This window comes from Lycorma delicatula, chromosome 9, assembly GCF_047948215.1.
Source record: "Lycorma delicatula isolate Av1 chromosome 9, ASM4794821v1, whole genome shotgun sequence".
Lineage (NCBI taxonomy): Eukaryota > Metazoa > Arthropoda > Insecta > Hemiptera > Fulgoridae > Lycorma > Lycorma delicatula.
Window position 1 is genome coordinate 35115902 of NC_134463.1, and position 14175 is coordinate 35130076.

Here is a 14175-nt window from a genome sequence, read left to right on the forward strand (position 1 = left end):
ATATATATGATACTGCTCTAACCTAGATTCTCCCTGGATCTTTCCAAGCAAATGCTCAACCATTATTTTTGTTATTAGCAAAAAAATTAATTTATTTAATTGCTTATCGAAATAGAACATTTATGACTTGGTAACATAAGAGTTAATTTTTAACTTGCTAAAGTGATAAAAAAATTTCATATTACAATACAGCGGGAAAATGGGCAATTTTATTATAAAAGCAAAGAGATCAAACGTGAAAAGAAAGGAATTAACATTTTCTTGAATTTGGTAAGATATAGACACAACTAATAGTATAATAAAGCCAATGGTATACAGAGATGACAAAATAAATAAAGACAACACATAACTATCTTTTACAAGGAAGAAATAGACATGGATCAAGAAAACTAATTAAATTTTTCAAAAATAATGAAAACTAAGTTTCTAAACAAACTGTAAATGAAAAAGGTAGATGCAAAAGATAAAAATATACAACAATTAAAGCAAAGTTATACAGAAACTTTATTTAGATCTTTATTTAGATTTATAAAAAGAATTAAGCAGCCCATTTAAATACGTATACATACAAGCAGTTTAATAGAACATAATTTAAAAAAAAGCTCAAAATCCATATACTAAGTTATTATGCGTTAAGTTTTTAATTAAATTACAGAACCAGGTCAATAAAAAAAAACATACTGACCAAATATTAAAAATCTAAATCAATACAAAGTAATTTTTTAAAAGAACTATGAGTATCAAGGTAATGTTTAACAGTAAAAAAAAAACAGAGCACACAACACATTTACTTAAATGTTATATTTTAATACCTTTTCACATGAAGTTAGTCAAGAAATCTTTGTATGCATGTAAAAGAAGGAAAAAAAACATTTTACATCTATTTTAATGATACGATTTCCATTCAATGACAACATCAGAATTTATAAATTTTAAATAAGTGGAATTTTTAAATTAATAAACTGTCATCTTCATAAAACATTTAATCTAAATTCAACTGGTAATTTACTAATGCTTTGAGATGAAATATGAATTTGTCAATATTAATTGTAGTAAAATTATAAGAAAACCACAATGGGGTATAATAATTAGAAAATTGGTATGAATAAACAAAATAAGATCTTATGAACAAGAAAAATGATTATTATAATTGTAAATATATATATGTCCACAATGTCACAACTAAAAAAAAAACCAATAGACAACACCGAACAATAAAAAAACCTAGGATAAACATAAACTTGAACAATTTTTTCACAGATTTCGGATTTTCTTCAAACAATTTGTGAAATAAGTTTACATTATATTATAGTTTTAATTTTTGGAATTTTTAAATATAGTCATACCCATCTACACTATTTGTTATGAGCTATGACTGACAAAGTAGATAGCTAGCACATCTTGTGTTATAAGGGTGATGCAGACTGCGGTAGTTTAAATTCATGGTTCTTAGATTCCTCAATATGAATCAATGTAGGGTAGAAGAAAACCCACACATTTGTTTTATGAAAAGGAGAGATGTATGTACAAGTAGACATGTCACCCAGAAAAATTCAGCATCTTATGCCAGGTTTACTAGGGAAAGTGATTTCTTCCTTCTTTATTGAATAAAATATATTGTTGTGTATCATGTACATGTTAAGCCCACCAAAATTCAGGTGATATTCAGCCCAACAAGTGATGTATTCACCCTGTTCATCACTTCCTATGAAGTTATACCATCATTACTCTCACAAAAAGCAATTCTGGCCAATACTTCTTGTACTACAGGTACTTTAATATGTCAAAACGGGAGTGGAACAGATAATAATATACTAATAATTAATGTTCACCTTTCTACCAAATAAAGTATGTTACGTATTCAACCTAGCATTCCAAATACTTTATTATAGCATGATTGGCCCAGTCACAACCTAGTTAATCATTTTGATTCTATTTAAAAGTGGCTAAGAACATATCATAATGAAAATTATGTTGTAATATTGTAGTTGCATTTTAATAATATTGTCCCAACATGTATTGTAAATGTACAACTATTCAAAATTAAATTAAAATAATTTTATATTTTTTCAACAACAAAATTTGGTAAGGTATGGTGAAACATAGTATAATAGACTTAATGTATGTGTTTATCTACATTAAGGTATTCTTACTGTGCACCCCATGGATATGGGGTGCACAGTAAGAATACCTAAAAATTAATTAGTACATTTATTGAGAATAAGTATAAGCAAAGCTTTTTTTGCCACAATCATGATTATTTTAAACCCTTTATTCATAAATACTAGTATTAACTTATTTTTGTTGCTTTTAGTTAGCTTTCATAAGAAAGCTACCTATTGCAATGGGTACCATGATTCAACTTTCAGAAATATCTTTGCGTTTCACATCCCCCAGACCTCAAAACCACTGTCAGTTCAAAAGTTTATATATACATCTACATATATATATTTCACTTTCTTGTGGACATGATAACTACTGTAATTTGGTGCCAATCATTTTCAAATTGTTCATTAAAAATAACTCGTCCCAAAATCTTGGTCGAGTTTGTTAAAAGCCAAAATCGAACCATAGGGGTGAAAATACAGGGGGGGGGGGGATTTTTGGAAACAAAATATCGGTATAACTTTCTTATTAAGTAAAATATCGAAATCGTTTAAAGTTCCTATTCTTTGGATAAGAGCCTAAAACTTATGTAAGTAAAATTTTTTGATATCACCAACCATTGGCCCAGGGGGTGGAAAAACTGGGGTTCTGAAGACAAAAAAAATCATGCCTCCCTTAATAAGCACAGTTTCGAATCGGTTGAAAGTGGTTGCTAGTCCTCTAAACATTACCTAAAACATTTGTCTGAAATAATTTTTGATATGAACAACCTTTACGGCAAAAGATGACCAAAATGTTGCTGAAATTGTAAGAAGGGGCTTGTTATATGCTAAACATATGAAACCTTTTTCTATATGCAACCATTGTCATATTGAGTAAAATTTGAAGTTTTTCTTAACTTTAAGATGGAAATCTTTTTTATCCCCTACTTAGCACCGGTTAAATCTACCTCAGCCTTCAGGCATGCCAAAAGGGATTTTTTTTTCTGTTACTGATGATTAAATAATGAAATCTCCTTTTGGGAGTTACTCACAAAAAATATTGAGAAAAGAGAAGCATAAAATTCATACGCTAAAAATTATTTAATCCTTTTAAAAATATGTTTGTATATTATGACAAAAAAATATCACGTATTGAATCATCTTTGTTTCTCCTGTTCTCTGGTAATAAATTTCAGATACAAGTATATTCCTAGTTATCAGCTGAAGGGTCAAATTTGTAATCAACCTATACAGCTTAACATTATAAGGAAAAATGTGTTTCATAAATAAAAGAAGTTTACTTTTTATAGTTAATAGACTAGACTAGATAAAGTACGGTCAGATTAGCTGAAGCTGATCCCTTTTCAAGAGAGTTTACTTCCCTTGCATTTACAAATCGATATTACAATTTATGGAAATTGCTGACAAGGGTTATGCAATGAAAAAAATTATAAACCATTAATACACATAAGAAATATTACAAATAATCAAAAGAAACTAATAGTAGTCACAAATGGAAATACAATAAACTAACTACATAATAAAAAAAAAAAATGAAAATGTGTTTTATCATGCAAAGAATAACCTTGTACCAGTTACCATGCATGCATGTTATCTTACGTACTGATAACCAAACTATAAAACCATCTATATAATTAATTATAACGACAAAATTATATACAACGTGAGATTGCACAGTGAAATAATTAAACAAAATTACAAGGCAATAATAATAATAATAATAATAAAGGGAACTGCAAGAACAACCTACCAACTAATTAACAATCCTCTCAAACAACCAAATTATTAATCTTTTGATGCATCATAGCCATAAAAGTGCACAAAGAATATTTTTAACAAAAAATGCTGCATCAGTAGGAATGAAGATATGAAATTATGATACAATCATATTCATTCTTGATCTAACGTCTTATATTTCTGTTGTCATTGATATGCATAAAGCTAGTAATGAGGGATTTGTATACTCATTTTTACACTCAATAGTTTTCAAAAAATTAAACACTGTATTCACTTCATATCTCTGCCATTACTGATCATATAAAGCTTCACAAGATTACATCATTTTCTACAAAACGTAGTTTAAAGTAACATGAGCTAGACCACATGGATCAGTATAACAGAAAGATTATTTCAAATGATTCAATTCTAGGTAAAGTTCTTAAATGATGTACAAAAATAGACAGTAAAACAATATATTTTTGGTTTCTTTAGCATTTTCAGCAGAATTTCAAATCTTTAAAAAAATTTCATTAAGTTTATGAGAAAATTTTTCTTTTTTATATTTTAACATTTTTATTAATTAAATATGACTTATTTCAATTTTCTTGACTAATCTCTTTTGAAACATAAAAATTTTCAAAAAATACATATATCTTGGGTAAAGATAAACTTTCTCTTTCTTATTTTACAGTTATTCAGAAATGCTGTTATATTTTCGCCTGATCTTTCGATTTCCAAAATTCAAAGAGGTACAATGAAACCAAACCAGAACAAAAGAGCAATGTTTGTCAGCAATGTTTTTTTTTTATTTGTAATATTTATCTCTTCTTTGAATGTATTTTTGTGTGTATTTTATGTATGTGTAACTTCAAAGGTTAATTTATACAACTGATTGGTTTTTCTTATATTGCTCTAATTGGTACAAGCCAACATACATGTTATTTATCTCACATATTCTATTTATGTTGAATTTTTTAGTATTTTACATTTGATTAAAAAATAATAATATTGCAGCAAAAAATAAAACAACAGGTATGTATTTTGAAGTTATTAAGTTATTTTGAAGGAAACTCTAATAAAGAAAAATGCCTAAGAAATGTTTAAAAAAATAAATATCTAAATTATTATGATATGTTTCATGAAGGAAATTAAATAATTTAAATGTAACAAGACTTCATTACACTTCCTGTCATGTCATTCATTTGTATGAGTTTTATCACTTTTAACAAACTTTATAAAACAAGTCTTATCATCAAAGTTGTTTCAGTTCCTAAAAATTGTCAAAATAATAATATTGAAGATATGCAAATCAAATCTGCCAACATATAATAACTACATTTAATTAAGTCTGTTAGAAAAGAGTACATTTACTTCACCATGATATAAACAACTGCACAGACTATTATGAGGACTATTTAATATAATTTTCTCTCTCTCTCTTCTAATATATTTATTTTTTAAGCAACAATAGGCTTATGCTCAATTACAGTCACTACATGATAGATGAATTTATTAACATAAATGGAAAATCCTAAGCCAACTGGGATTCAAACTCAGAACTTTCTAGATGAAAGACAAATATATTCTACCGCTCCAAGAAGATTCTTTCCTTCACATCACTTTTTTCCAATTATTTACTTTAACCATCACAATATTTAATTTTAAAATTTAGTTAAATGTTTTCAGTCCTAAATTACTTAATACAATAAATTTTGAAAAAATACCATTTTGTAAAAAATGTTGAAAATGCATCCCTTCCACAGGGGTAGTGTACTAACTCCTTAAGTAATATCCATCTGTAACTTGCTGTATCATGTTTGGTGGTGTATGTTGCAGATCAGCCTTTTCAAGTCGTCAATGTTTACAGTTCTTTTTTGCATCCCTTCCACAGGGGTAGTATACTAACTCCTTAAGTAATATCCATCTGTAACTTGCTGTATCATGTTTGGTGGTGTATGTTGCAGATCAGCCTTTTCAAGTCGTCAATTTACAGTTCTTTTGTTTTGTCTAGATTATGTTTTAAACAACCGCAAGAATAATAATCTAGAGACCTGGCAGGCCATTCTATGGCTCCTCTATGATCTACACAATGATCTGGAAATGTTTCGTTTAAATTCTGCCATGTCCTTAGATAATAGTAAGGTGGTATTATCACCTTATCTTGCTGAAACCATAAGTTATTCAATTGTTGTGTAAAAGTTTCCTGAATATTTGGTAAAATCCTATTGATTAACAGGCTGCAACAAGGATCTCCTGTAAGATTTTTGTCTAAAATAAAAAGTTCTACCATACAATTATCGATTCCAGCCCAAATGTTTACTTTGGGAAAACTGTCTTTAACACTCAATCATACATCTGGGATTATCATTGCTCCAGTAGCAACAGTTATGCTTATTCAAATGACCATTTAACACATATCTTTCTTGGGAAGCTTGATCTATAGATCTATCTTAGTGCAATTACCTAGAGTTAAAGATTGTACTTAAGATTATGGAATGGAATTTTTGTACTGTATGAATTACGCTATGCTTGACCAGGATTATAAACCCATCATTTGGATGAAAAACTGAATTGTAATCTCTCTGCCACGGAAGCCTGTAAAAGTGTTGATGTTATTTTCAGGAAAGACTGTATCTATTTTTGAGGAGTAACTTGTGTCTCATGTTGAATAATCTCCAACCAAAATGTAATTTAATATACTACTTGTATTACAAATACATCATAAATTATTTTTAATTCAACTTAACGACACATCTTATGTCTGTTGAAAGTCATTTTGCTAATTTACCTTAAAACAGTATTAATAAATCTAACCCACCGGGTTGGTCTGGTGGTGAACGCGTATTCCCAAATCAGCTGATTTGGAAGTTTAGAATTTCAGCATATGAAATTCCGTAAGAATACAGATGTTCTTTGGTTGGGTTTCAATTAACTACACATCTCAGGAACAATCGAACTGAGATTGTACAAGACTACACTTCATTTACACTCATACATATCATCCCCTGAAGTAATATCTGAACAGTAATTTCCGGAGGCTAAACTGGAATTGGAAAGTATTAATAAATCTATTAAAACTTTTAAATCTAGCTGTTAAAAATTCACATTGACTGCTTATAATTATATAATTTTACTTAATTAATGTAATATTAAAAATTAGGAAAGTCAATTTTGGAAATTTAACAAAAAAAAAATTAGTTAAGTTATAAAAAACATTTCACACAGCAATTAAAATAAATATTTTTCTTATCTTCTTAAATTATATTTTACATAAAATTTCAATAAAAAGTTTCAAAAAATTATTAGGATGGGTTCTCTCCTCCCCACCACGCTTAATTCCACTCTACCACTATCATCATAGTTCTACCACTTTTGTTTTCGTTTTCTTTTACTTAAATTTCCTTAAACTCTGTTTAATCTATTGATACCTCTTTTTTTATATTATTGTAGTATTAAGGTGTTGTTTCTTTTTGATCTTATACTTTTCTTAATTAAATTTGTTTATGCTTGGTTTTATTAGATAGAACCTTTCTTGTTAAATTTCTGATTTTAGTTGTCTTTACTCTCTTGAACCTTTTTGTTTTTTACACTATGGCGTTTTTTTAGCCTTGGAATTTTTCTTTTTTTACAAAGGTTATTTTACATTAAACTTTGTTGTCTTGCTTTTTAAGTCTTCTTGTTTATTTTGTCCTCTTAGATTCTTGTTTAAATCCTACTAGATTTTGTATAATAGAATTGTTCAGTGTTGTCCTCTTTCCGTGCTTTAATTTACTCTTTTTTTAATTAAATTTGTTTCTGCTTAGTTTTATTACAACTTACTTGTTTAGATTTCCTCTTTGGCTTTACTTGTATTTACTCTACTGAACTTTTTTTTATACTTAATAAGTCTTCTCTTTAGGTTATGTTTGTTCTGTTTTTTACAAAGTTTTATTTTATCTTTGAATTCATCATTTAAATTGATTATTGTTCAGTTACTATTTAAGCATTGATAAAAAAATGTCATTTTTTATTTGTATAATTTTTTCCAGATTTTTATTCAAACACAATTAGCAGTCCAATATTTTAAAATAGTATGTGTTCATTAAGTCACTCAACCTACGTGTAAAACAAACTGTATTTATTTAATGAACAATTTAATTATACGATAATAGGAAACTAAGCGGTCTATATTTTAATTTTTTCTCTACTAATATGACACAATAAATACTCAAAATGTCCACCTTCAGTGTTCATGCAAACATTTCTTTATGTGATCAGTGTAACTTTCCTTAGAGTTGTAACACTGATGTTAAAAGATGCTGCCTTCAATATTTTCTTTCCATTCGTCTAAAGTGTGCTTGTTCTTGAAAACAGTAATTTTTTTCAGATGGCCAAAAATAAAAATCAAAACATCAGGCAAAGACCATGGAGATTATAATCTGCTGAAATTATATGGTTATTGAAATATTCACATATCTGAGTGAAATTGGCAGAGTGTCACAAACCACCATCTTACTCTAACCAGTAGTTTTGCTCTTAAATGGTTAAAAAAAATTTGTAATACTATTATGTTATTTTTAATTCTGAAAAAAATATTCTGCAAGTAATTTTTTTGTAAAAAAATGGATCTGATCATTTTTTGTCACAAAATTGCACACCTAACGCCAACATTTCTCATTTTTTGAGAATCCATTTTTCAGTGCCTTTTATGAAAAATGTGAGTTTTCTGTTTTGTATTAGTTATATGGCTCATATATGCAAAATTATACACTAGTTTTTTTTGTTTTTTTTTTTTTTTACAATGATATAAATAGTTTTAATCAGCCTTTCATCTGGAAGGTCCCAGGTTTGAATCTTAGTCAGGCACAGCATTTTTCATATGCTACAAAATGTCCAGTCCATATTCTTATACATAAGCTTTGAGCTTATGCAGTCAATTTAATCATAAATAAATTTTTTATAAAAATTGAACTGGCTCCAGATTAGAATGCAAGCATTGGAAAAGGCAAGGAAGGAAATATAGTGGGTGAATACGGGCTGGGCAAAAGGAATGAAAGAGGGGACCGACTTATAGAGTTTTGCACGAAGTATAATTTAGTAATTGCCAACACCCAATTTAAAAATCATAATAGAAGAATATACACTTGGAAAAAGCCAGGCGATACTGCAAGGTATCAGATAGATTATATCATGGTTAAGTAAAGATTTAGAAATCAACTCGTTGACTGCAAAACTTACCCAGGAGCAGACATTGATAGCGACCATAATTTGGTGATAATGAAATGTAGATTGGGGTTTAAAAACCTGAAGAAAAGGTGTCAGATGAATCGGTGGAATTTAGAGAAGCTTGAGGAAGAGGAGGTAAAGAAGATTTTTGAGGAGGACATCGCAACAGGTCTGAGTAAAAAAGATAAGGTAGAAAATGTAGAAGAAGAATGGGAGAATGTTAAAAAGGACATTTTTAAATCAGCAGAAGCTGAACTTAGCTAACTTAGGCGGAATAGAGAACTGGTAGAAAACCTTGGGTTTCAGACGATATATTGCAGCTGATGGATGAACGTAGAAAATATAAGAATGCTAATGATGAAGAAAGTAAAAGGAACTATCAGCAATTAAGAAATGCTATAAACAAGAAGTGCAAACTGGCGAAAGAAGAGTGGATTAAAGAAAAGTGTTCAGAAGTGGAAAGAGAAATGAACATTGGTAAAATAGACGGAGCATACAGGAAAGTCAAGGAAAATTTTGGGGTACATAAATTAAAATCTAATAATGTGTTAAACAAAGATGGTACACCAATATATAATACGAAAGGTAAAGTCGATAGATGAGTGGAATATATTGAAGAGTTATAAGGAGGAAATGAATTAGAAAATGGTGTTATAGAGGAAGAAGAGGAAATTGAGGAGGATGAAATGGGAGAAACAATACTGAGATCTGAATTTAAGAGAGCGTTAAAAGATTTAAATGGCAGAAAGCTCCTGGAATAGACAGAATACCTGTAGAATTACTATGCAGTGCAGGTGAGGAAGCGATTGATAGATTATACAAACTGGTGTGTAATATTTATGAAAAAGGGGAATTTCCATCAGACTTCAAAAAAAGTGTTATAGTCATGATACCAAAGAAAGCAGGGGCAGATAAATGTGAAGAATACAGAACAATTAGTTTAACTAGTCATGCATCAAAAATCTTAACTAGAATTCTATACAGAAGAAATGAGAGGAGAGTGGAAGAAGTGTTAGGAGAAGACCAACTTGGTTTCAGGAAAAGTATATGGACAAAGGTAGCAATTTTAGGCCTCAGATTAATAGTAGAAGGAAGATTAAAGAAAAACAAACCAACATACTTGGCGTTTATAGACCTAGAAAAGGCATTCGATAACGTAGACTGAAATAAAATGTTCAGCATTTTAAAAAATTAGGGTTCAAATACAGAGATAGAAGAACAATTGCTAACATGTACAGGAACCAAACAGCAACAGTAATAATTGAAGAACATAAGAAAGAAGCCGTAATAAGAAAGAGAGTCCGACAAGGATGTTCAATATCTCCGTTACTTTTTAATCTTTACATGGAACTAGGAGTTAATGATGTTAAAGAACAATTTAGATTCGGAGTAACAGTACAAGGTGAAAAGATAAAGATGCTACGATTTGCTGATGATATAGTAATTCTAGCCGAGAGTAAAAAGGACTTAGAAGAAACAATGAACGGCATAGATGAAGTCCTACGCAAGAACTATCGCATGAAAATAAACAAGAACAAAACAAAAGTAATGAAATGTAGTAGAAATAACAAAGATGGACCACTGAATGTGAGAATAGGAGGAGAAAAGATTATGGAGGTAGAAGAATTTTGTTATTTGGGAAGTAGAATTACTAAAGATGGACGAAGCAGGAGCGATATAAAACGCCGAATAGCACAAGCGAAACGAGCCTTCAGTTAGAAATATAATTTGTTTACATCAAAAATTAATTTAAATGTCAGGAAAAGATTTTTGAAAGTATATGTTTGGAGCGTCGCTTTATATGGAAGTGAAACTTGGACAATCTGAGTATCTGAGAAGAAAAGATTAGAAGCTTTTGAAATGTGGTGCTATAGGAGAATGTTAAAAATCAGATGGGTGGATAAAGTGACAAATGAAGAGGTATTGCGGCAAATAGATGAAGAAAGAAGCATTTGGAAAAATATAGTTAAAATAAGAGACTGACTTATAGGCCACATACTAAGGCATCCTGGAATAGTCGCTTTAATATTGGAAGGACAGGTAGAAGGAAAAAATTGTGTAGGCAGGCCACGTTTGGAATATGTAAAACAAATTGTTAGGGATGTAGGATGTAGGGGGTATACTGAAATGAAATGACTAGTACTAGATAGGGAATCTTGGAGAGCTGCATCAAACCAGTCAAATGACTGAAGACAAAAAAAAAAATGAACTGGCTCCAAAAGAATATAAAATAAATTGCACAGAAAAGGAAAAAATAATCTTTCCAGTACCCCCTAATTACTATCTTTGAAACTTATTTTTTGAAGTCTGCGTCAAATTCAAATAAATTTCATAATTTTTATCTCTTACACTCAAAATTATTTAAGTAAATTTTAAAATTAAATATTGTGCTAATTCAGGAAAATAATATCAGCTGACCAAGCCATTTAATTTGTAGTAGGGTTACAAATTATTAGCTCTTGTGTACTATTATAATATATAATATTGTGTATTCTTACCGTTAATTCCAACATTAACTTTTAAAGTTTATTACTAGATGTAACTGTGAAAGTAATACAAAATAAAAAAGTTACTGCATTTTCTCTCATTTTACTACAACTGTGATTGTTACATTTTTGCAAATTTGATTGTTTGTAAATAAAAAATGAAGACATTTATTGAAAAATGAATTTCACCTCGCTTTCTTGTAAAATTTTGCATTAAAATCATATCCAAATTTCTATTTAAAAAAAATTTGGTTCAATATGGAATATGGTGGATCCAAGATAACAGCCAAAATTTTCAAACACACCACAGAGTAATAATTTTGTACATATATGTATATATATATATATATATCCCCAGTTTCTACTTCTAGTATACCTCAGTTGTAAAATATGAAGCTATTTCCATACTTTATCACAACCTGTATGTACTACAGAAATCAAATCCAAAAAATGAATTAGCGATATCCTAATGAAAATTGTTATAGTAATTCAGTTTGAGAAGTAGCAGTGCAAACTTTAATAATGATAGTCTTGTAGTTGAAGATTCATTAATGTAAGAACTATTAAAACTTAAGTGAGCAACTATTTTTAATATTAAAAAAGTAAGGAGAGTAATTTTTAAAAGTAACTGCATAAGGTGTACAAAGAAACGAAGAATTTATTGTAACCTAAACCATAAACCACAAGAAATATATATATATACATGATTTCTTTTTATTTTTAGATGAATTAATTCACAATCTAAGCTTGACAACTGGAATTTTTATAGAATACTAGCAGACCCGGCAATGCTTCACTATTGCTAGATTTGAGTATATATCCCTGTTTCTTTTTTCACTTTTTCCCTTCATGTAAATTGGTCCAGCAGTGTTTTTGGTCTATAGCGGGCAGACAAACGACCATTGCCTTTTATATAAGCAGAAGAAGAAAGACTGTTTGTATATTTGTTTGTTTCACAAATATCTCAAAATCAATGCCACCTAACGGGTATAGTTTTTGCAAAAATTTTTCTTTTCATGTAACTAATCTATATTCTGAATACGAACCAAATTGGACCACAAATGCAATTTTTCCAAATACTTCAACCACAGCGCCATCTAGTGGGCCATTTTTTGCAGAAGTATTTCTTTCCATGCAAGAAACACACCATAAATACAATTTTTCGAAATATCTCAAACCCAGTGCCACCTAGTGGATCCAAACTAATTCAAAAACCTTTGCTGGTATGTGCACAACAACTCACCAAAATTTCATCGCAATCTGATGAATAGTATAGGAATGCACATGGGAAAAACAAACAAACATTCACTTATATAACATTATAAGTAGCAATATTGATTTTAAAACTTTTCCTCTAATCCAGTTAGCTTCCACGAGTAATTAAAATTAAAGCTCACTGTACAACAGAGAAACTATGTACATGTATTTGCAGATTTCTCTATATACACTTATTAAATAGTAATTCAAAAAATACCATATAAAAAGGTAAAATTTTTTCTCTAAACACTTTTATGTGCTAGCGATTTAATTAAAGGATCCTATCCCAGTAGTGCCATCTGTTTTTACTATATTTCAGGGCTTTGGTAAATGAGTAATTGTTTTATTACTCAACTTGCATTTTCTAAACAAACTGAGATTTTGCTATCGAGAAATAATGTGAACAAACCTTCAAATGTTCAAAAATAAAAGCTTAAATGAACCCACATTTACATTAAAAAAAAACAAAGATATCTTCCCAAGTTACACTGCAATAATTGGATTTTAACTCAAGATATTGTAAGTGGTGCTACTAATCATGATAATGAAACATCATATTTGTTGTAATAAAATAAACTGTAGTTTATCTATAATTAAAAACAAAATAACTAATCCTAGGACAAGTTAGATTTCGATGTATGTATTTCATCTCTAGTTATTTTAATTTATCCTGCTAACTGGATATGAAATTAACAAATATTTAATTTATTTTAAAAAATTGGGGAAGAGTAAATGTTTTAATTAGAAGTTTAATTAACAGCTAATTCTTCAGTAGTTTAATTTACAAATTTTGACAGTACTTGATATAAGTTAGGATTTTATTATTAACTGTATATTTGCTAGAAGTAAATAGTTAATGTCACAATGACAATATAAAGATTTAAAGAATTATTAAAAAATTACAAAATATTACTTTTAACTAAATTTGTTCCAACTCAGATCCCTTAAGGTTTTGGATTCAAATCATGATGTTAAACATCTGGTGTACATTGAATTTCTGAAGTACTAATGAAAAATGAATATAAGTAACTATCAGAGTTGTACTTAAGTTCACACCACTAACAACATAATACTATTTTAACTGCTGTAATTTAAATTTAATCTACAAGAAGCAAAAATTCCTAATTAAAAAATTTAAAAGGGAGTCACCCAATTATAAACTAATGAAGTTATAATACATAACTGATACCTGAAATTGTAAAAAATAATATTTTATTAATCTAACTCCTGTGTAAAAATCATAAAAATTTGTATAAAATAATTTAAATGAATATATGTTTAAATCAATTTTAAAAAGTAACAGGTTAAATAAATAAAAAAATTAAAACATGAGGGTTATCACCAAATAATATTATATAAATAACAAAACAAATAATAAAAATAGGCAAAATGTTTGGCAA

The 14175-nt window shown here is 28.8% G+C and overlaps 1 protein-coding gene across 4 annotated transcripts in view; it reads right to left on the reverse strand.

Annotated features, from left to right (window-relative positions):
* The window catches only part of Atg18a (Autophagy-related 18a), a 172840-nt gene that overhangs the window by 31120 nt on the left and 127545 nt on the right, over positions 1-14175 (reverse strand). The window contains exon 9 of one of the 4 annotated variants that reach the window (XM_075375161.1): positions 810-839. The exons of the other annotated variants lie outside the window; for them this stretch is intronic. Within the exon in view, the coding sequence (XP_075231276.1) occupies positions 817-839 (23 nt within the window). The 3' untranslated portion in view covers positions 810-816. Of the gene's footprint in view, positions 1-809; positions 840-14175 lie in introns of those variants that run through there. 4 annotated transcript variants of the gene reach the window in all.